This window comes from Uloborus diversus, chromosome 9 (genome assembly GCF_026930045.1).
Source record: "Uloborus diversus isolate 005 chromosome 9, Udiv.v.3.1, whole genome shotgun sequence".
NCBI classification, from domain to species: domain Eukaryota; kingdom Metazoa; phylum Arthropoda; class Arachnida; order Araneae; family Uloboridae; genus Uloborus; species Uloborus diversus.
Genome location: NC_072739.1, coordinates 73,479,058 through 73,502,997, shown reverse-complemented (window position 1 = coordinate 73,502,997; position 23,940 = coordinate 73,479,058). Strand labels below are relative to the sequence as shown.

Below are 23,940 nucleotides of genomic sequence, written 5' to 3'. Positions count from 1 at the left end.
CTAACTTTTTTTCACATTTCCCCTTTTGGAAACTGCACATTTGGAAAAAGTATATCATGTTAAAAACATTTTTGAAGACTTTTTTATGTTCTTCAATTTTTAATTTAGCATGTTTCCTTTATTTAAAATTATTCAGATTTTCTCGTTTGTCACACATTTTCATTTGCCTCCAAGACTTAATATTAACAGAAAACAATTTTTAAATACTAATAATGTGAACAAGAAATAAACATCAATTACTCAAGAAACCAGTTCTGAATAAACTTTAGTATGGCACTAAAAATCTTAGTCAAATTCTAATCTTGTGGCGATTTCTGGTCAACCGCAACGACACTTTCAGAAATCGACACTTACTTTTCGTCTTCACTGTGTGTTTTACGCTGATCAATTACCATGATTGAAATACATTTGATTTTCGTACAGTGTGTAAAAGTAATCATAAGTCAGGGTTCGAAAATAACATGATATTTTCCAAAATATCTGATATTTTGATATATATCCGATATTTTCAATCCGCAAAAACTTTAGTCTTTAAAAGAGAAAATGCATTTTCAAAACACTCTTTATTTTCTTATATTGTTATTACAATAAGTAGGCTTAAAATTAAGGTTTCTTTTATTAATTATATCTAACATTTCATTTCACATTTTAATCAATTTTAATTTAGCATTAGCTGTTTTGCTCATTTTTCTTCTGTTAGGTAGCTTTACTAAGTTATATAATTCAGAAATAATATGTATTATTTGCAGATCTCGAAGTGGTTTTTTGAGGGGGAAAAGTAGGAAAAAAATCACTTAAAAAAAAGTAGGAAAAAATACGAAGAGATAGGACTACACACACTTCAAGACGACTGACAATCATTAGTATGAAAAATAAACTGGTGGAAACAAAGATATTAATTACAAAAATATGAAAATAAAATCCAAACAAAGAAACACCTTTCAACAATACAGTAATAAAATTTTTAAGTGTGAAAGAATAAAATGCAATATAGCGATCGCAAAAACAACAACAACAATAATAATAAAAATAAAACTCCTATTTTGCTGCAAAAAAACATTTTTGTTAAAGATTTGTTTTGTCAAAAACGAAAACATTCCTTCGAGAGCATCTATTTATCATTTAAAAATACTGACGCTTTCAGCTCCTGTTATCATAAACTATGATACAAACGCAAAGCAAATATTAAATTAGTTTTAGTTAAAAATAATCAGCAGCTGACATGCATACTTGCATAAACAGCGGCAGATGTTTGAATTTGGAGGGGGGAAAAAAGGAAAAATGACTGAAAATGCAGAACTAAAATAAATGTATTCTTCAATATGAGACATAAAATCTATACTAAGATTATAAAGAGAGAGGGCAGATTTTTGTGTGTTTATATGTTCGAGGTAATCTCCGAAACCACAGCACCTATTTGAAAAATTCCTTCACTACATGAAAGGTGCTTTCTTACTGAGTGACATAGGCTATAATTCAAAAAATACAATAAATTGTTCTTTTTTAAATTCCAATTTAGGTCCAAATTTTACATAAATTCCCGAATATGGGAGAGAAAAATTACTTGCACATTTTAATATTATATATCGTTGAAAAGGGTACAATTTTCTGCGTTTTAAAAGATTCGTTTCAATGTTCTAACTTAATTACAGCGGGAGTAACTTGCGTTTTTAGCTCGAACTTTTTTAAGCTTAGCAGAAATTTAGCCACTACTTTCTTCAATAAATCTATCAATAAAAAGTGAAGGAATAGTCCCAGTTTTTTTTTTTTTTTTTTGACATCATTGGAAAAAGTGACATTTTTTACTCCGGATCTCTCTTGACCTATGGTCGAAGATCATAGCTTCTATCTTCAAAGAAAGAAAAGTTACAAGGGTTTTTTAAATGAAGTTTGAAAAATGTCATTTTGATTCAGGTTGTCAGCCATTTTATTTTCACATTTCCATGGTTATGCTATTTAACTTCATTGTTTCTTTCTTTATTTTGCATTTAATTTCTTTAAATTATTTTATTTCATGTTTACATGGTTACGCTTTTAAAACCTATTTTTCGCATATTAATTTCTTAAAAGTATTTTAATATCTGACATCATTGTTTGGAAGGGTAATTTTGCATGGTGTTTTTTTTTTCTTTTACTTAAGCCTGATTGTTGAATATATGTCACATGACAATTTTTATTCTCAATTTAGACCGGGCAATGCATCTCTTAATATGATATATAAAGATTTGAAAGCTACTCTTAATGTGATTTGATACTTTTTTCTTTGTTTGGCGAAACATTTATTATTTCCAAAGAAAAACATCAGCTTCACTAGCAAAAGGGTCGGGTTCTGGTAGCGTGGTCGCTTGGCGCTGAGCAGTTCAGTCTAGGATTATTGTTTTAAAGCAACTGTAAATATAATTCATTGTTTTGGCGATTTGTTTTGAAAGAAAAGAAACTTTTGATTTGTTTTTATCTGCCTGAAATGTGCATTTTTTTCTTTTTTTTTCTGACCATGATTTTTGAATGTTCCACTGGATGTCTTTTTTTCCTGTTGGATGGATTATGATAGAGTGGTTGCTGGGTGAATTTGGCGATAAACAATAGAGTTGCGGAATTTTTTTTACATTTTAAAGATATTATTTGATGTCTTTTTTTGTTTCTTTGGCGAAATATTTTAAATTGCAGTAAAAACCGCTTCACTCGCTTAATAGCTTTTACTGAAATACAGTAAAAAGTCAGTTCTTTATAAAAGAAACGGTAATATATAGTTAAGAAATGGTTTGAAACAATTTGAGAGGTGTTAACATGTCTGAAATAATTGAGTATGCTTATAAAAATTTTACTAAACATACGTTGTTCCACAATGCGAAATTTCGACTTGCGCAAGGGTCTTGGAACGCATCAGTTGCATAAGTCGGGATCCGACTGTATAGCAATTTTTTCCAGTTCAGTGGAAAATGACATCAGAAGCGGAATAACACATGAAACGGACTAAGTAAAGTCGAGGTTCCAGTGCAATAATTTGGTTTTTCTGAAACAACATTTGAGCTAAAAGTTCATAGCATAAGAATAATATTTTTATTTATTTATTTTGTCATTCTTAGGGTTTATGTTTGACATTTAGAAACAATAACGGCATTTCTGAAACTTTTTTATTTCATTTTGCATGTTTTCTGTTTTCTTCAACAGGTGAGAGAGCAGCTTAGAATAATTACAAAGATCTTACCTTTCCAGATTCCCGCTCATTGCAGGCCATGACAATAACCTGTATCTCACATTCCCAAATCATCCTCCAAAAGTCCACCACTGTATTTGGCAGAGGTCCCTGGGAGGCGATGTAGGCCAGAGACCCACTTGCTCCCTAGAAAAGACAGACATTTTAGCATGGATGGCCAATTTTAAGTTCTCTTGTAATGTATACATGATTAAATTTTCATTTTAAAGTGTCAGCTGAACCAAGCTTTTTATATGCCTAACATTAGAGCAGTTAAGTGATCATGCATGTTTCACGAAACTACACCCGCCCCCCAAATTATTAATGAATGATTTTATGCCATTTCTTACATTTTAAATGAGTAAATACACATCCATAATATTAAAATATAATTTAAAAGCAAGATGTGAGAATATGATCTCTCGCTCATTTGAATACAGCAGACTCCCGATTATCCGCGAGCGGTTTATCTGCGGGGCGGATTATCCGCGAATCAATCAACAATCACGAACATGTATTTTCGCAGTAAAAAGCGAATACCGGTGGCTGTTTTTTTTTTTTTTTTTTGAAAAATTGTAAATTTACACTCAGTTGTTTTTGCTTGATTGATTGATTTAATTTTATTTTATTATCATTATCATTATTATTATTATTTTTGTGCGTTCTTCATCGTACATACACTTGTTTGTTAAGTTCGGTTGTGCAAAAATACAAAACATTTGTACTGTACTCTATATATATTTTCACTGTTTGCAGAAAGTGTTATGCATCAATACAGTTAACAATTTGAGATAGGACAATTTTTACCTGATTTGTCCCCCATTTTAGTCTTGTTGCGGTTATCTGCGATTTTTATTATCCGCGGCACTTGTGCCACCCAATTCCGCGGATAATCGGGAGTTTACTGTACTGTATTTTCCTGCATATAATAAAAATAAAATAACAAATAATACCTTAATATAGTTTGCATTGATGAAATCAGACCCCGGTACACCCGGATACTCTGACAAAATGACTCTTGTGTAGTTGTCTGAAACAAAAATAATAGAAACTGATCAGTTGACATTCAAAAAATAAGAAGACATTCAAACACGCAATATTTTTCTGTTTAGAAATATTTATAAAATACTTGTTCTCTGAATATGCTTTGGATTTCCTGAAAACAAGAAAAATCATTAGAAGAACTTGGTCTTGTTTCATAAAGTTTTTAAGGCTTTGTCGCTTAGAATCAACAAAAATTGACGAAACACACCATTCATTAACTTTAGGGGGAGAGGGGGACAGACCCCGAGTGGGTTTTTTGGGGGCGGGAGAAGTAGGAAATAAGGAATCAAAATTTTAAAACGTAGGAAAAAAATCACGTGAAAAAGTAGGAAAAGATAGGACTGCACACACCTCAAGAGGAAACAAATTTAGCTTAAATTTTATTTCTAATGTAAAATAAACTAACAGTATTTTTGATTTGAAACTGTCCCAAAAATAAACTAACAGTACTTTTGAAGTATTAAAGGGCTTTAATGAAAGACCGAAATGCAAAAACAAAACGAAAGAAAAAAGCTGACAATCATCAGCATGAAAAATAAACTGGTGGAAACAAAGATATTAATGACAAAAATATGAAAATAAAACCCAACACCTTTCAACGATACACTCAAGCTTTTAAGTGTGAAAGAATAAAATGCAATATAGCTATCGGAAAAAAAAAACTCCACACAATAACAACAATAATAATAATAATAATATAATACTTATATTTTGGTGCAATAATACCACTTTATGTTAAAAGATTTGTTTTTTCAAAAACGAAAACATTCCTTTGAGAGCATTTGTTTATCATTTGAAAATACTAATACTTCTAGCTCCTGTTGTCGTAAACTATGATACAAAAAGACAAGCAAATATTAAATTAGTTTTAGTTAAAAATAATCAGCAGCTGACAGGCATTCTTGCATAAACAGGGGCAAATGTTTGAATTAGGAAAAAAAAGGAAAAAGACTGAAAATGCAGAACTAAAATAAATTTGTTCTTAAATATGAGACATAAAATTTATAATAAAAAAATTAAACCAAAGAAATAATGAAATAAATAAACTAAGGTTTGTATTATGTTATGTATTTTTAGCATTCAACATAAATTTTTGTTTCAGGCATGTCATTTATGGGGGGTCAGTGGGGTGAATTTCTGACCTCCCTGGCTTTGGAAAATTAATGCTTAACTATACAAGTTTGTGCGGTTACTCTTGTTTTCAGATAAAATTTGCATTTAGTATACATCCTTCGCCACCCCCCACCCCCGGGGGGGGGGGGAATGATGAGCCAGTTTTAATTTTAATCAAGCAATAAAAACGAATATTGTTTTATTGGTTTGATGATTTTTTATCTCCTTCTTGTTCCAAAATTTTTGTCACGGAAAAAGGAAAAATCATAAAAAAGGTAAACATAACATTTTTATTAAAGACAAAGATCTGTTACTAATGTTTCTGTGTGCATAAAAGGGAAGGTATGCAGTTTCTCTCAATCCTCACCATACAACAAAAATATTCATTTGGAAATTGTTCACGAAATTGAGAGTAAGGGGGGGGGGGAGCACCTGGCATCAAATGCCAGCATATATCTCTTTCTCCCCTCCCTCCCTTTGATCAGGCATCCTGAGTACAATAACTTACAGTAGGTATGCTTCATATTTTTCATAAACTATGAATCCTCTTTGAGTTTGAGGACTAATAAATTGACTAGGCCCAGCCTAGCTGGGCCAAGAGCCTGCTGCTGGTCATTACATTTGTATTTGTATTTTGAGTGTCACCCGGTGTGGCCCCTCCCTCCCGCTACTGATTTCATGAAACCCTTTTTTTAATATAAGAATATGTGAGCTTCTGAATGGAATGCATGACTTTGCATCCATTTATTTACATCGTTTTGCATTGAAAAAACGGGCTCATTGTAATCTCAAAACTTATCTTCCATATTTTTCACTAACTTACACTTATAGCACTTGATAATGATTGACAAATTTCTTTCTGGTGCTGAAATCTGTTGATTCGTATCTGGCATGATATATATAATTTTTACGCCTTGTATATATTTTGTAAAACTTAAACAAGCAAGATCAGTTTAAAAAAAAAAACTTACATCACGATGTAAGGTTGGCGATGCATCACGATGTAGAAATTCCTACATTGCCCAGTCCTAAATGTACAATGTACAGGTTTTTCATTTTTTGCTTCCTTACGTTCCTTTTAAGGTTTCACATTGCTTTTCTGTTTAAATAGAGCTCCATTTCATTTGTAATCATCTGTACAAAAAATTGATGAATAGGAAATTTTCGGTTTTTCCCGCACTGTTTGAACAGTCGGCAGTTTACTTTAATTAAAGCTTCTAATTGACGGAAGAGTAATATATAATTGCATTAGAATGTGCCAGTATCTATTTCTTTATTGTTTCATTAAAACAGCAGGACTGAAGTCGGGGCGATAAAAAGAAAAGTTGATCATAAACGCCACAATGGCAAAAAAGTCACTTACGAAAATTTAAATTTTAAACATGCAGACGGCACGGCGTTCCTTCCAGAAATTACTGTAGTCAGCCAATGAAAAGCTCAGGATCTGCTTGTTTGTTTTGCTTTTCAAAATTAAAACATGCAGAAAATCATCGGTGCGGCTTTGTAAAAATAAGAATCAATGCACAATTAGAAGTGCTATATTAAAGAAAGAAAAAGTAGGGAAAAAGGGAAAAAGTAGGAAAATAAGGAGGAAGTTCTAAAAAGCAAACTCTTCGGGGTCTGGGGGGGGGAGATCATTACAGAGAATTTTTTTTTTTATCAGAATAAAAACTTTGAGGTCCATTTTACAAAGTATACTTTGAAAAATTAATCAAAAAAAAGGAAATAAACCCCCACTTTCAAAAAAGAACTGGGATGAAGAGCAATATTCAATGAAACTTATGGCAGAAAATCCAAACTACCGTAGACCCTCGTTTTACGCAGGGGTTACAATGTACACGGAAATACCACGTAAATCAAAACCGCATAAATTGAGACTTAATAGTAGTGTTAGGTTCCGTAGGTTATACCGTAGGTATACATAGGGGTTAGGTTCAGTAGGTTACACCGTAGGTTATATAGGGGTTAGGTTCCGTAGATAAAAAATAAACTTCATTCTAGTGATGACTAATTGTGTAATAAGTTTTAATGTGTACGTATATCGACTTTTATGCACAACATGCATAAAGAAAACATAAATTAATTTCGTGTTCTGTTTATTAAGAGGAGTTGGCTATGATAGTCTTTTGTCAGTCATTATAAATTTTGCTCTGTAATTCTTTGCATAGCATTAACGCATCCATGATCACTTACATCATTTCCATGATAGAATTTTCCTTCACTAACAAATCAGAAAGAGCATTTCTATTGTCTAGGAATGGCTTGTGGTTGTGTTTCACCGATGTTGGTATCCTCGTTGGTTTTAGAATCCTTTGTCACTCCTAAAAGCTCTTCTTCCAGTGAGTTCTTGACTGTGTGAGTTTAATAACTTAACTTCTGGAAAGAGCTCTGGAATTAATCGCATAAAACATCTCCAGGAGCCTAAACTTGATTATTAGCACACCAAAATGCATTTGATTATGCATAATCTGCAATCTTTAGGAGTTTGGATTTTGAAAGAGGGGAAAATTATATCTGTTTGCATTGCCGCATCTGCGTAAAACCGAAACCTCATCCGCATAAAATAAAATAAAGGTGTCAAACCTTAAACCGCATAAAACGAGGGTTTACTGTATTCATTTCTGTTTTTTTTTTTTTTTTTTTTTTGATGAGGTAAAAAACAAGAAGGTGAAAAGTGCACCTAAGTGCACTGATATTCCATTTATCTTTAATTGGTAAAGCACAACTCTATTAAGAAAATAACCTCTGGATTGAGTGCACTTACAGGGAAGAATGTCCTTGTATCTGTTTTTCCTTCGGTTGACTTCCTTGAGACCCTCTGATGTGCTGTAGTCTTCATCATGTTTCAGTTCTTCAGTCAAAGCCTTCAGTTTCTGCAAGTAGCATTCATATCAGTATAGTATCTTATTATTTACATAAATACATACACAAACATTGTTGAACCATCATCAGCAGAAAACATTTATCCATAAAAGAGCTAAACTAGATTTTAGAATAATGAATTTATGCATACGATTTTAATGAATGTAATCAAACCTGGATAAAATTTATAACTGTCTGCAAACTCAAATGAGTTCTTAAAAATTTTCTACCAAAAAAACAGTAGGGGAGAACGGGGTTAGTTGTTAGTTTTTTTCAATACTTTTTTTACCCTAAACTATTTAAAGTATTTACAAGTGGGAAACTTTAAAATGCATCAAGATTATTTAACATTCATAACATATTTTGATGAAAAAATGATTCAAAGTCACTACTCCAAAATACTTTTCTCTTTTTAACATATGTACATTGTAACACTTACCCAACCATGGGGCATGTTCTTACACTATATGGGGTTAGTTGTTACATGAGATATATATAAGCAATAAAATATTTTTTGGTTTATTTTGTTACAATTTAAAAAATTCTTAACCACGTTAAAAATCAAAAACTTTTTGGTTACAGATTTATTTCATTAATGACTTATTCTGATAAACTATTATCATCATAATCATTGTCTGCATTACAATTTTTGCAAGCATATAATTATCCAACTTAGCACGTCGGTCATGTGTTTGTCACAATTACGACAGTGAAGTCATTTAGTTGTTTTCTTTGGATTCTGAGTACGGTTTAGCGCTTTCTGTGCAAAGCCAGTCTTCATCATTTTCATCCAAAGGACACACTGTTTGGACACACCTTTTCACACTTTTTTTATCTATGTGTCTGTTGATTTCTTCTCTGTTAGAGACAATTTCCTTTACCTTTTCACAGATTTTTGTGTCCCAGCTTCTGCTAGCAAAATATTTTTTACTGGTGTAATACACCAGCGCCACTTTAACAGATATATCAGGTGTATCTGTTAAGGTGGCGCTGACCTATGTTTTCCACTTGCAGACCGTCTTCACTACTGCACTCTCTGCAGCGTTGGAGAAAGACCTACATTCGAACAATACATTATTTATTATTATTATCATTGTTGTTATCATTATTACTTATTCGATCATACATATTAACAATAAATTAAATAGAACGATTTTGATCCAAATTATTATTATTCTTATTATCCAACCACAGTATTTTACATGCATTAAATCATGCAATGAAACAAATAAGAAACACGACTTACCACCATTTTTCATCTTACTGCAGAATCTCTGTATTGTCATGAAATTTATTTCGTATTGATCAGCTGCCTTTCGTAATGAACTACCTCCCATTACTTCTTTACCCACCTCCAGGTATGTCTCGTTAGGTGTTTTGCCTATGTCCGTATTGTTTCTGTAGTCCCCTGCCATATCACCATTAAAAAGAAAACAGAATATTAAATTAAAAATTGCATGGGGCAAGTTGTTACTTGTAACAACTAACTCCAACGAAACTGTAACAAATTGTCTCATAAAATGCCACTTTAAATCTTGGCCCATATTACTGGAATTACATCTTGATACAAAACCTTTAAATAAAGGTCAAGATTCACGGTCGCCACTCGCGACGATGAATGACTCGCGTGGCGACCTAGTTTGAACAAGTGGCAACCTAAAAAAACGCCCTCAGTCCCCCCCCCCCCCATCATTATTAATAGAAAAAAAATCTTGGGATGAACAGAAATTATGCACAGACTCAAGAGGGTGGAAGAAAATAAATCGCTTTGGTAGCATATGTCTGAGGATAAACACATTATGGAAGATCATTTTTTTTAACCAGAACGGCAACACAGTTACGACATAGACGCCATACGAAAACATAGACGCCATATTTGGTCGCTCACAAGATGAAAGTAGGCAAAGTACTTAAGTTTGAAAAAACAAAGCAAAATTTGATGTTTATTTAAATGTAAACTAAAGAAAATAATGCAAAATGTTCTGTAAAGCATTTTATTTATTTATTATTTTACTATTTAAAACAGTTTTCTTCAGAAATGAAAAATTTTGTATTTAAAATTTCATCTTATCCTTATTGCATTGGACGCTAACGAGCTAAACGCTATAATACTTCAATTAAACTGATGTATAATGATTGCATTGGACGCTAAAGAGCTAAAAGCTATAACACTTCAATTAAACTGAATGATGATTTTACATTTTATAATTATTTTTTTGCTACAAATTCAAAAACCAAAATCTTAATTTTTAGTGCCGTCGCCATATTTGGTCACTTCTGAGATTGAAGTAAACAAAATTCTTTAAGTGCCTAAGTTTTCAAAAATAGAATTGAATGTCTATTGCAACACAATGCCAACTATTGAACATTCCACAAAATGTGCTGCATACCCCCCCCCCCCCCTGGATAATAATTTTCTCGAAAAAACAATTTTTTTTCCTTCAAATTTTATGTTCAGAATATTATTTTATCCGTATTGCTTAGACGCTAATGTGCTATAAACTGACTCTTTCATCTAAATTATTGTTTTTTGAGGGTTTTTAATTATTAAAATTACTTTCATATCTTAAATTTTTTGCATAATCGCCATGTTTGGTCATTTGCAAGATGGAAGCAGATAAGATTATTTAAATGCCTAAGTTTCCGAAAACAGAATTGGATACCTATCTCAGTACAAAATACTGAAAATAACATGAAAAGGGCCAGAAATTATGTTTTTTTTTTTCAATTAGTTATTTTTTGGAAAAGTGAAATTTAGTCAGCAAAATTGTATTTTTTCTAAATTGCAGTTTCCTGCCGACTTTTCATTGATTTATTCAAACCCTGATCTATAAACTTTAGTCCCCCTTGCAACAAAATCTGTAGGGTCCCTTCCCAGAGGCCAGCAGCGTTTTTTTTGTAATGTTAATAAGTAGTAGTGTGCCAGTTTATTTCAATTTTTCCCTCAATTTCTTGAGCCATTGGACCCTTTAAGGACATGAACCCTTCCGCATTGCGCAGTCTGCAGATCTAGGTCTGGATTTATTTATCTATTTATTTTGGAAGAAAAAAAACCCCAAAATGCATGTTTATAGCTTTTAAAATGTATTTCTGTTCAGTTCTATTCATTTGTTTTTTCATGAAAGTAGTAAAAACTCCTCTCCCATTTTGTTCTTAAACACTCGGCGCGAGTGGTGTCCACTAAGGTTTTTGGGTCTAGTGGCCACCGGAAACTTAGAAAATTTCTGAATATTGGCCTTTACTTTTAAATATGCTATCCCTTACCTGAAAGTGTAGGCTTTCCCGTGGTATAGAAATGAATCCGTTATCTGCAACAGCTTCATCACAAATAGAAAAATAAGAGCGGAAAGAAAAATTACTTCCAGACTCAAAAAACCGTTTTCCTTGAACAAAATCCCTGCTACTGACAGTAAGCACTCCTGTGACCGTCAGGGAATGCAGATGAGTGAGTGCTTTCATCTAGTGCAAGCAAAGTCAGTTTCTACTGGCGATTAATTTTAAATTTGAACATAACAACTTACCCCTAGTAACAACTAACCCCAGTCTCCCCCTACCTATTATTTCCGAGTCTTATATTGCAATCAACAGAAAAAATGTCAAGTTGAAAGTGAGTAAAGTACTTTGAAGAATGTTTTTAAATTAGATTTAATCCTTAGTTAATGTTATTAATTGGGGCAAACTCAAAATTGACTAGCAAAATTTGTTGCTCATGAAAAAAAGTAATATTACAGAAATTTATTTAGAAAATATCAAAATTTTCTGCGAACTCTGTTCCTCTATATTACCTGGGTCTGAATATAACAATTATTTTTAGACATATTTTGTTTTTGAGTTTTCAAAAGAAATTTCATTACATAGAACAATGAAATTCAGTGCATAACTAAAATTTTTATTGAAAAAAAGAAAGAAACTAGATGAACGTCGAAAAAAAATATGCCACTTCCTAAAAAGTTAGTCACTTTTTTAACATTAATGTCAATCTCAGCTATGTTTCTTCCACTCTTCAACATTAATTAGGTAATTAGAAGTGGGAACCTATTTTAATTCATAGTTGATAAGAGAGAGCCATGTTTTCATTCTTCTTGTTTCAGATTTTTTTTTTTTAATGTGCTAAAAGAATGCGAAAATAGCTGCTGACTAGAAGGGATTTATTTTAAGCAAGTTAGCTTTAACTTTTGTTAACATTCTTGATCTTAAAACCATGATTAGTGTTCCCGCTAGGCCGTTTCTGAAGGGCGCAGCGCCCTGCCCTTCATTTAGTGCACAAAATGCACCCTGCCCTTTTCAAACATAAGAAATTGCTACCTGTGTTTTTAAAAAGATATCACAAGCATCTTATTAGACCCCATGATATCCAGCAATTTCATTTGCTGAGGGATCGTTCACAAAACCTCCAAGTATTGTCATTGTCCCCAGAATTTCACCCTGAAAACGGCCCCATAAATAAAAGAAGAAGCAAACACCTAGGCAAAGAGAGTAAAGAGATTCTCAGAATTCAGACTGGCTTATCAGTTGGGTACAAAAGCAAGTTCTTCCTTCTTCCCAGGGGGCTTAAAAGGGTGTGGGAAGGGGTCCGGTCATCTGTGAAGGGGGGAGGGAGATATTGTTTCATTCAAGCCCCATCTTTGATCTTCTGACTTCTGAGAATCAACAATGAGAGTAAACATTTCATAGTATTTTCTGCTGTAGGATCAGGGAACTTGGAAAAAGTCTGAGTGAGAACGCTAACGACATGTGCCTTCTGCTAAAAGGAAATTTAAAGAGTTGAAAGAAAAGAATATAGATGGCAGCAGATAAAATATGAAGATTAGTGATGTTTCAGGCATTTTTTCTTCTGCAAAGTAGAACAGAAGAAGGGTTGGTATGCTCTTGATAAAACTTGAAAAGGGCTTGGGAAAAAAGTTCATTTTTAAGTGATTGGAAAAGTTATGAAAGCTTATCTAGGGCTTGAATTCCTTAGGCATTCGTTAAATTGTGCATTTTTTCTTTTTGTTTTTAACATTTCATCAATGCAATTTTCAATTTTCTTAACATGTGTCAATATGCTTAACACATGCATCGCACAAAATCGTCCACCGTGCTTGAGATGTCAATCCTTTTGCATCTTGTAAATATTTCAATACTTTTGACAGTCGGAAATTATTTTAGTCGGAATTTTGACACATGCTGACTTATGTTAGCATATTTTATGTTTTATTTTTAAAATGTACTTTATTTTTGAAACCATGCCTGACATTGAACTCGCATTTCGCGGAAACGCGCTTTTCATCTTTTGAGATTTCAATCCTTTTCCATCTTGTAAATATTGTAATATATTTGACAATCGGAAATTTTTTTGACATATGCAACCCAAGATTAGCTTATTTTATGTTTTATTTCAATAAATATTAACACTATTTTTGGGATGTTTCGGGAAAAATTACTTTCAGTGTTTGAGATTTCCATCCATTGCATCTTATAAGCATTTCAGTTTTTTTAACAGTTGAAATATATATTTTAACATGTGCGACTTTAATTAGCATATATTGTTTTTCATTTTAAATTCCAAAAAATTAATTGTCTTTGTTTTTAGTCTTGTATACTATTAATTATTGCAAATAGGATTTTAATCATTATTTCCTCATTGGTTATCACTGATTTTTTGCAAAAAAATACTCAATTTAAACAAATGAGCTCACGGTATTTTAATTTAATGTTTGGCTTGAAATGCAATATTTTTTAAAAAGTTTAATTTACATTCATCATGATCTTGATGTCTACTCAAATATTTCATGGTGTAATGCAGATTATTAGGAAGGTTTTTAAAATCTAGGAAGGGGGGATTCGTAATTAAATATTGTTCTTCTTACATTACAATTCAAAGGATTTTGAAATGCCTAAAGTTTTTACTCTTACGGAATAAGTAGTCAAATTTATAACCCAAAATAATGTTGAAAGCACCCAAAAGCCAAATTTCAGCATTAGCTAAATGCTCCTCAGGGAAATGGAGAAAATGTGCTTCATCAAGCGAATTTTGAAGTCAGTGGTGGAAATCAAAGAGGGGGGGGGGGAGCCTCATGGTGCAGATTACACTGTTTGAATTTTTGCAAGGTGTTTTAAATTATTATTTCTCCTTTTTTTTGGGGGGGGGGGGGGGGCGCAAAGTAGTTTTTGAGTGCGTGCGTCATTGCTCTTTGGTAAGGGGGAGGGTGCACCACGTTGAATAGTGCCCTTTTTATGATAACAGTGCCCCTTTCATAGATCAGCACCCTGGCCTTTTTTCCTCTAGAGTGAAAACTAATGATGATTTTATACTGGTTAATTTTTTATTTCTAAAAATATTCTACTATACATTATTTTGTCTTTATAACGAATTTTAAAGAAAACCAGCCCTGAAACAAGAGTAAAAGTTTCATTCAAATGAAAAATAATTTTCCAAAGGATTAAAGAAAGCCATTAAAAAGTAAAATAATCTGTCAAATAGAAAACAAGTTATTAAGTAACATAAAAAAAATTCGTGAAAATAATTTGACAAATCAACTAGAGTTGCTCCCTTAACATGTAAAATAATCAGTCAAATAAATATGCCGAGTGATAAATAAGCATCAAAAGTTACATTAAAATTAGAAAAAGACGAGCTGCAACAGCAACAATGTGAATGCTTTTCAGTTTTCAAGGTAAATAGTAAACAAGTCACAAAATCAAATGACGTAAATCAGGAAAAAGTACCTCTTTTCCAAATGAAAAAGGGGTGGCCTTTATCAGCCAAGTGGGGCTCATGTTTATACCCTCATAAAAATATCTTCAATTATATAGAAAATCATGTTAGAAAATCGTGTATGATTATTAAACATACATATACAAGGCACAAAAAAATAAAAATAAAATAAACTCGGAAATATAACTTTATTGTATCAAGAAATAATTACTTCTTTTCCAAAAAATAAATACAGTGGGCTTAATACGCAAAGTGAGCTCTATTTAAATACCCACTTGAAGCTCTCTACATAATTACATAGAAAAACATGCTGGAACATTCTTTGGTCATTACTATAATAAGATAAGGAACAGTAAAAGCTTTCAGAAGTTTTCTTTATTAAACAACATCTCTTTTTCAACTGAAGGAGAATAAAAGCCGTTCTTGAGAAAGGTGGATCCATTAAATACCCTCTTAAGAATAGTTCCTTCAGTTGTGTTGAAAGCTGTAACCGAATAATTCATATAATGTATATATAATGAGAAAAAATATGACAGTAAAAAACACTCAGAACTTTTCTCTGCTTCATCAATCCATCTCCAAATAAAGAATAGCGCCCTTTAAGCAGCATTTAAATATCCCTTTCAAAAAATATCTCCTCTAATTGCATTGTAAAACTTTCTGCAAGGTCATCAAGTGTAAGGAACATCATCAAGTGTAAGGAGAATGTAAGACTGCAACTCAGCAAAATTAATGAAGAGTTGATCTCCCACACTTGCAGTAAAAATTAGCTATTAGGATGACCTTTCAAAGTTTTCAGCAAATTGTTTTCAAAAGAAAACTAAATTTTAAATTCATCATACGTTTTCATGAACAAAGAAACATGCTTTGCACATAAAAAGCAAAATATAGCAAGTTTTGAAATATTTAAACCGAGATCGTACCTGGAAATCAATTTCATACAGATCCTTGCCCAATTTCTTTTGCGCTTCCAGAGTGTCTGCATAGTTGAGAAAATTTTTTAAAACAGTTTTTAATGTCATTTTAATTCTGTCATTCTGGAGTGCAAGTATCGGGTCGGGCTCACATTATTAAAATTACGTCAGAAATTAAATATTTTGAAAAACAAAAATATTCACATGGAAAATTTTCGAGGATACGCGTTACGATGCTGTTGCCACATTCCACAGATTGCAATTAAAAACATTCCGATCGCGGTTGTTGCAGTTAAGGAAGGAATTCGAAGAATGAAAATAAAGAAAAGAAATTTGACAGTAAAATAAGGCAAGGGAAAGCCTCGCTGTCGCTTAGAAAACGCATCCTGCAGATTCCGGTTATCTGTAACCACAAAATCGTTTCTTTTTTCGGCAAAATGGCGGAAGGTGCGTCGATTGTTCCCGAGTTGGAAACTCAGAAGAACGAAATAACCAATATTTCTCAGAAAAATTTAAAAAAGGGAGATGTTTGGTAAGCTTAGAACTTGGAACTTTTGTGTATGTCTCTAACGTACCTGAAACTTTCTAAGTTCTAGCATTAATCGACTTTTCCCATGTGATAAGTTTTTTTTTTTTTTTTTTGTATTATCAATATTACATTTTTGCACTAATAGATATAAAATATTGACTAATTAGCAAGAATGATGAAACTGTGCAAAGGATTGAGTGCTGTGTTTTGTGGATTGCAACCGATCGTTTCCAATGTGGGTGAAAGTTGTCGACTCATTGACCTGTAGACAGTACTATGAATGAGTAAAATTAATTAAATGCCACGTTTCGTTTCTTTTCCAAACGTGATATCTTTTCGAAGAAAAATCGATGAAAATTTCTATTTTATGTGTATATTTGTACGTGTAATGTTGAGAACGCTGTAATGAAAATTTTATTATTGTCTATCGACCTGCATTTTATTTGTCATTTGTTGTGATTTTGTAAATTCTAAAGTAAAGTGAAATAGAGTTGCAAAAATCAAAGATTGTTGTACATTCTTAGGTCACTATCATTCCATATCGCCCGTATAACGTTTATTTTTTATCGTAAAAACATGTAACCGAGTTACTAATTATCGTACCTGTCAAATGAGAGTTTTATTGTTTGAAATGAATGGGAAAAGATCGCTCCACATATTTTTGCATTTATTTGATAAAAAAATTCATTAAAATAAAGTAGAAAGCTGTCTTCTTAGTGACGTCTGCTTGTTTTTCTTATTCATTTTGAAGGATTCTTCAACGCAGATATATAAAATAGGTTTTTTCACTCTCATACTTTAGATGCATATTCGTCATTTGGGCGATCAGGGGGTATCAATTCCTGAATTTGAAAAGCATAATGAAATTATGCATTTTGCATGTATTTTGTTGCATTTCTCTTTTAAATGCATTGAATACATGCCCTTTCCCCCCTTGAAAATTTTGGCGTGTATGCATATAAATTTTCTAGTCTAGTATTCATTCACATTTGCATATCTTGGAAAAGACATGGATGTTGATTTGTGATATGCCATAATGATTCTAATTCTTTTCCAAACCTTAGAGATTTATATGGACAAGGGATATTTTATGCTAATCTCTTATTGGCTGAAGATGGTTGGCTTAAATAAGTGCCCAAAGGTGGATGTTTGGGTGACAAACTATATCAAGTGTCAACGTGTATAAAAATAGTAAATACTAGCAATCTGAATGATATACTCATGGTGAGGTCCAAGCATAACAGAGGGGACATCATTCACAGATTTTGCTTTAAAATATACATAAACCTATATGACGAAAATATCTGATTTTAAGGAACAATGCTTTGAAATTGCATTCTCATTCAACCTTCATGATTTGTTAAATGTGTATGTAACCAAGGGGACAAAAAATGTCAACACTTTTTGACACATTCTATAATTTATGTAATCAAAACCTTATTTTATGTACATGAAAAAGATCAAGTGTAACAGAGTGGACATTTTACGAATTTGTACTATATTACAACAAAATATAATGCTCAGAAATGACTTCTGTTGTTTAAAGTTGTAGTAGGTAACAGGGTTCCTGAAGTTGTTGAAATTATTGCTGGAGAAATAATTGGTTACTTTTCCGCTGCTCTTATCAAATCTTTAATCTGGGCTGTCATAATTGATTTATTGTTGTTGCAAATTAAAAATTTTAATGCTGACGGCATTAAATAACTAAAAATAACCCCTTATTTTAAAACTCAACATTAAAAGCTCCATTAAAATACAAATTAGATAGAAAAAATGTTGCAGTGACATAAAACTTTTTTTTTTATAGAAGGTAAGCATATCACCATACCAAGTGGTAAAAACCCCATTACAGAATAGCCCTAATAATTTAATATTCTTTTTATATTGAAGTTTTTTAAAAGTTGGATTTTTGTTGTAATAGTCAAAAAATGCATGTTTCAAACTGTTTGGAGGATCCTGTACAAAATGCAATAAGAGATATCTAATGTTATACTATTATAAAATCATTTGGTATGTAGAGGAAATTAGGCTCGTCCTGTACAGTCCCAATTCATCTCATATTTCGTAAAAAATTATCATAATCAAGCTTTACACAGAGCGTTACAAATAAATTTCCTTTTGTCATGTAGATTATATTTTTCTAATAATATCATATTTCTCTTTCTTTGTTAGGTGTTTGATTGATAATAAATGGTTCAAACAATGGAAAAAGTATGTGGGTTACGACAGTTGGGAGACCTCAAATATTGGAGATCGTGCAACTCATCCTGGCCCGATAGATAATTCCCCACTCTTGAAAGGTAATATATTGTTTTACTTTTTGTGTTGGAGAATATTAATGGTAATTTTTTTCACAGTTAAACCAAACAAGTTAAGGCCATACAAATGGTCTTAGAATCTGATTCCAGGAGCCGAATAATGTTTCATGAATATTGGAAAAGTTTAAAAATTTGCCCTTTTAAAATTGATTTTAATTTGCCTATTTGCATTTTGAGACAGCTGTATCTTTTCTCAGATGATGGAAGTAATGAGATCAAAGATCATCTTATAGATGAGTTAGATTATGTTCTGTTGCCAGAAGAAGCATGGGACCTCCTGGTAGAGTGGTATGGGATGACAGAGGGACAGCAGTCCATCCCTCGCAAAGTTGTTGAATATGGCATGTTCGTCAAGCACTGCAAAGTGAGTACTTGTCCTTTTTGTGCGTCTAAGATGTACACAAACTTTAATATGTTTTTTTTTTTTTTTGTCTTTGATGATGGAGCTGTGTGTTGTTTTTTTCCACCATTTGCAGACCTAGTGCATTCCGCTAGATCTGGCCTCCATTCTTTCATATGCTACCTCTATAAACATTCCATGGAATTTAGATTCCAAGTTTCCCAACCAGATGGAGGGCTATCTTCGATGGGAAACTGCACTACATACAGGGACCACATTAAGGGTTAAGAGTTGTAAGCCAGTAAATTAGCCGAATTTCAAAATTTTTCGCAAAAGACTAATTGATTTTAATGTATTTTTTTCTGTAGAAATATTTAATCAGAGAGCAAAGTATAATTTTAAAGAACATAAAATTCAAGCACTTAGTTCAGGGTTTTCACTACAGTCCCATGTTTCCCAAAATGCGAAAACACTATCTTCAGGGTTTTCACTACAGTCCCATGTTTCCCAAAATGCGAAAACACTATCTCAATTGCAAAAATACAGCAAAGCTTTTTCGCCTTTTTGCTCAAACAAAATAATAATTAATTGTAAAAAATAATAATGTGTGATCCAAAGGGGGAAGCAGCATGGAGATAGTCAACTTAACCTTTTTGAAATCTTAAGCCAAGATTTTAAAATTACTATTAAGTTCAACAATACTTGGTCTTCCGGCATTATATGCCCCTCAATAACTGCATTACAGAGTGTGCAACATTCTAAAACCAAACATGTACAGTCGTCTCTTGCTACATCGCGCTTTGACTTTTGCGACTTCACTACATCGCAGTTTTTTTTTTTCATATATAGTAATTAACCTTTTTTATACACAAAAGAATAACAAAGTATGTTTCCCAAGTAAGGGAAGCTCTTCTGAGGGGCTGTAGTTGTACAAGTTGAGGAAGTGGTGGTATAAAATTGCCGAAGAAAGTGTAGGAATTGCTATTTTATTTTAACCGTTAAACACTATAACTGGAAAATATAAATTACCAGGGGATAAATACATCTGTAAATGGTGTTCAACAGTGTACTAGCTTTTTAAGTTGTATGCACAATACCTTTAATGAGGATAAATGTAGAAGAAGAACGGGGACACATACAATCACACTAACTGGCAATTAATTCTTCATCGAACAAGTTAAGCTATTTTCATAGATTAGTAGTAGTGTGTAAGAACTACATGTGTGTATGTAGTTTTATTTCCTAATAAATAACTATGTGATATCTATTACGTCTAATATATCACATTTTCTCATATTTTGTGTAATATATTAAGTAATGCAAATGCAATGGTGGCTTAGGGTGCTGTTTCATGTCTAGGGGGCTCTAGCAATGTTAAAAACCTATTTAAATTGCCCTAAGTAAGTTAATGCGTTCTAGTTAAGAAAATATTTGGATTATAAATACAGAATCCTACTTCGCCGATATTCAGTTATTCAGTTATGGCTGTAAAGCCTGGAATGAATTAACCGCGATAAACGAGGATTGACTGTAGTTCTTTTTTTTAATTTATGTAAAAAAAAATAGCTGTTGAGTTCCTTAAAAATTTCATAGATGAAATAAAAATTTTATTTTCAACTAAAGATGAAACACACTGAGGCATTTTGAAAGATATGAGAATACGTAACATTTTAGCATTTTGTTAAAACTTTTCCCACAATTTTCCCCCAACTTTTGACTCAGCTTAAACTCTGACTTTCTATGGAAATTTCGATTAATCTTCTGTTTGCCAATAAATTCGCCTAATCAGAATGTTTTCCATCAAACGTATGTTTTTATTGCATTTAGGGCAATAGCGGTCTGTTGGCCCTAAGCCAACTAAAAAAACTGAGGTGGAGTGATTTGCTCAGGAGAAAAGAATAGATACTCATTTTACAACAAATAACAGTCTGAGTATAAGTGTAAATAAGAAAAACATTCAACATTAATAAAAATCACATCCCCATTCACAATTAAATAATATTCCCCCCCCCCCTACAAACAAACATCACTGAGAAATGTCACAAAAATTTGTTTCTTAAAATATTCCATTTCAGACAGCACCCGTGCAACAGCAGAGGATACCTCATATGCTGCAAAGGTTGGCTGCCTGACTTAAAGTCAGTGACTTCTAGGTTTCGTCCATTTTGTCCAATTTTTTCCGGCGTCCCAGACTTTTTACAAAAAAAGTAGACAAAATATCAACCCTGCTTAAAAATGCCATATAAAGGCCCTAGTTTTTAATATGCTGAAAGAGTGGGAAGAAGAGTCCTTGAAAGAGTCTACTTACTAAATATGTTAACTCATATTGACAAATAATAAACAGTGCTGGATCTGAAAGGGAGTATGAAGCCACTGTCCCGGTAGGCAGCTTCCAGAGCGGGGGAAGGGGGGCAGCTAATTAATACTATTTCGTTTTTTGTTGAAACTTGGTTTAAAATATTAAAGAAAGAATGGAAGGGTAGCAGCTCCATCTTTTTTCGGTGGTTCAGAAAAATCACAGATCCAGCACTGAATATGAATGGAGAAGATTTAACTCAATAAAGCAGGATACTTTGTGATTTACGTGTCAGTATAAAAATTCTTTATGAAGATTTTTCTCTTAAGACATGATTATAAAGATTTTTGCACTAAGAAATGTGATTGTTTTTTTCTTTTCAGGTTGAAGTTTATCTAGTGGAATTTAAATTATGCTTAAATAGTGATTTAGAACATGTTGTAACTAAAAAGTTTAGCAAATCTGATACTATAGGTGAGTGCTAAATTTTGTGGCAGTAAAACTTAGAATTTAGGGACATTTTTGCATGATTTAATAGGGTTACTTTGTGTATGAAAATGTATTTATAAACTTAGTTTTTATATTTTATTTTTAAATTTCAATTGAATGTTGTTGAATGGAAAATTTTTCGTTATCTGACAAACATGCAGTTTCATTAAAAAAAATATCATTTTCTGTGAAATTTCTTGAAAATATTTTCTTCTCTGTTTTCCAAAGACTTTATAGAGAAGGAAATGAGGACTCTCTTCAATATCTCGGACGAAAAGGAAACTCGGCTCTGGAATCGGTACAGCAGTAACACTTATGAGCACCTTAGCAACAAAGAGAGTACAGTTCAGGATGCTGGACTCTATCATGGTCAGGCAAGTAATATGTTTTCCCAATGCTTTGTGACATTCAATCATAAAGCCAGGAAGTACATAACTTATATATTCTATTCAAATAGAAATTGATGTCTATGAATTTCTTGTCTAGGCATTCAGTTTTTAGATGATAAATTAACTTAAAAAAAAAAATCTTTAATTGCTTCTTTTCAAATTTTTATGTTGTTGCAAATTTAAATTGTTACAATGTACTTGTATGTTTAAAAATGAAATACTTGTGTATAATAAAATGAAGCTGTTTAATTTATGTTTTTAATTTAAGTTAATTATTATATCAGAAATGCATTTTATGGTGAAGTTTTACTCTGAGAAATCTGAGAACCTCGGGAAGTTTTTCCCTGATAGATTTGAATAATTTTTGGGTGCTCATTTCTGCATGCGAACTTAATTAAGGTGTGGTTTTATTACAGGTTCTCATTATAGAAGAAAAGAATGACGATGGAACTTGGCCTAGACAAGTCAAGATGTATGTCTGTTTATCAGTTCTCTCATTTTCTTATCCTTGAAGAGAGTGAAAGTTGTTAAATTTCTCTTTTTTTTTCCAGTACAAGTGCTGCCCTCGCTTATACAAATTCCACAAGTACGGGTGCAGGAGATAGCAGAACCTATAACAACCAGACCAGTACCATGTATGTCCAACAGTTAAATATACCATATCTTGCATGCTGAATAAATAAATGCCTTGTTATTTCATGGTTGAATTTAGTATATAAACAAATTCAGTTTACAATAAATGTTAAAGGATAAATTGGCTTAACGATCTCAGTATGCTTCAAATTTTTTCTCTAAATATTGATATTGAATTTTCGTTTAAACATTTTTTGGTGGGAGCCCTAAAGAATTACTACATTTGCCTCCCCCTTTTGAGCATATGTTTTGAGTAACGAGTGTTTAGGTTGTCAGGTAGGTAGAACAAACTTATGTAATCAAGCATAAAAATCTAGATTCCGTAATCCAAAGCTTTACCCAGGATTAAAAAAGGACAGGATGCTGTTCTTTAAAAAAGGGGCATTTTTTTCAAAACTAAAAGGCATGTTATCACTTCAAAGCATTGGTGGAAATTGTTGTAGGATATATACTGTTATTCCGGGGTTCAAATGTCTTACTATTGCAACAATAAAAACTTCAAAACATTCCTTAATTACTTCCTGGGACAGTTGAATAGTTTATGATCATTAAAAAAAAATTATGACAGCTAATTCTTTCAGCTGTTACTAGCTGTAACAAAAACTTTTAAATCCAAAAGTAAGAATTGCTCTTGGACTAACCACCGCAATAAGGAAACAAAAACCAATAAACAGCGCCCAGTTTGTAAGCACTTGGTATTTATTTTCAATAGTTAAGTCATTTGTTTTCAACTGAAATGTCCAAAATCATCCCCATTTGGCTTTTACTGCTGAATTCTTTGTATTTTTGTCATATTTTTGCATTTTGATGCCACATGTCACGCGAAATATTAGCGTTTTGCTGTAAATCTGCTGCAATCTTTTAGTATCTGCTTTCGGTTTTTGATTTTTCTTATTAATTTTTTCAGTAGTACACAATATGAAGTAGATTGAGCAAAAATACAAACGTATTTTTCGGACCAAAAAAATGCTCGCCATGTGTATAATGCATAATAAGACAGAATGTATTATCCACTAAATATGCACAAAAAAACTGTTTCAGCAAATAATCGCGATTTAGATTATTATAGACTGAAATAAAATTAAAATAAAAAATAAATTCTCAGCGCAAAGAAAAAAAT

General features: G+C 32.2%; 2 protein-coding genes across 2 annotated transcripts in view; one reads left to right on the top strand and one right to left on the bottom strand.

Moving 5' to 3' along the window:
- Positions 1–16,064, bottom strand: part of LOC129230317 (uncharacterized) — a 71,632-nt gene extending 55,568 nt beyond the window's left edge. The window contains exons 1-4 of the mRNA XM_054864716.1: positions 15,836–16,064; positions 8,118–8,226; positions 4,150–4,226; positions 3,209–3,343 (exon numbers count right to left, since the gene is read on the bottom strand). Of these exons, the coding sequence (XP_054720691.1) occupies positions 3,209–3,343; positions 4,150–4,226; positions 8,118–8,226; positions 15,836–15,934 (420 nt within the window). The 5' untranslated portion in view covers positions 15,935–16,064. The remainder of the gene's footprint in view (positions 1–3,208; positions 3,344–4,149; positions 4,227–8,117; positions 8,227–15,835) is intronic.
- A 188-nt stretch (positions 16,065–16,252) lies between these two features.
- LOC129230103 (ubiquitin carboxyl-terminal hydrolase 4-like) overlaps positions 16,253–23,940 on the top strand; it is a 55,722-nt gene continuing 48,034 nt past the window's right edge. Inside the window, exons 1-7 of the mRNA XM_054864501.1 lie at positions 16,253–16,358; positions 18,528–18,655; positions 18,871–19,037; positions 21,693–21,783; positions 22,027–22,172; positions 22,604–22,659; positions 22,739–22,822. Of these exons, the coding sequence (XP_054720476.1) occupies positions 16,264–16,358; positions 18,528–18,655; positions 18,871–19,037; positions 21,693–21,783; positions 22,027–22,172; positions 22,604–22,659; positions 22,739–22,822 (767 nt within the window). The 5' untranslated portion in view covers positions 16,253–16,263. The remainder of the gene's footprint in view (positions 16,359–18,527; positions 18,656–18,870; positions 19,038–21,692; positions 21,784–22,026; positions 22,173–22,603; positions 22,660–22,738; positions 22,823–23,940) is intronic.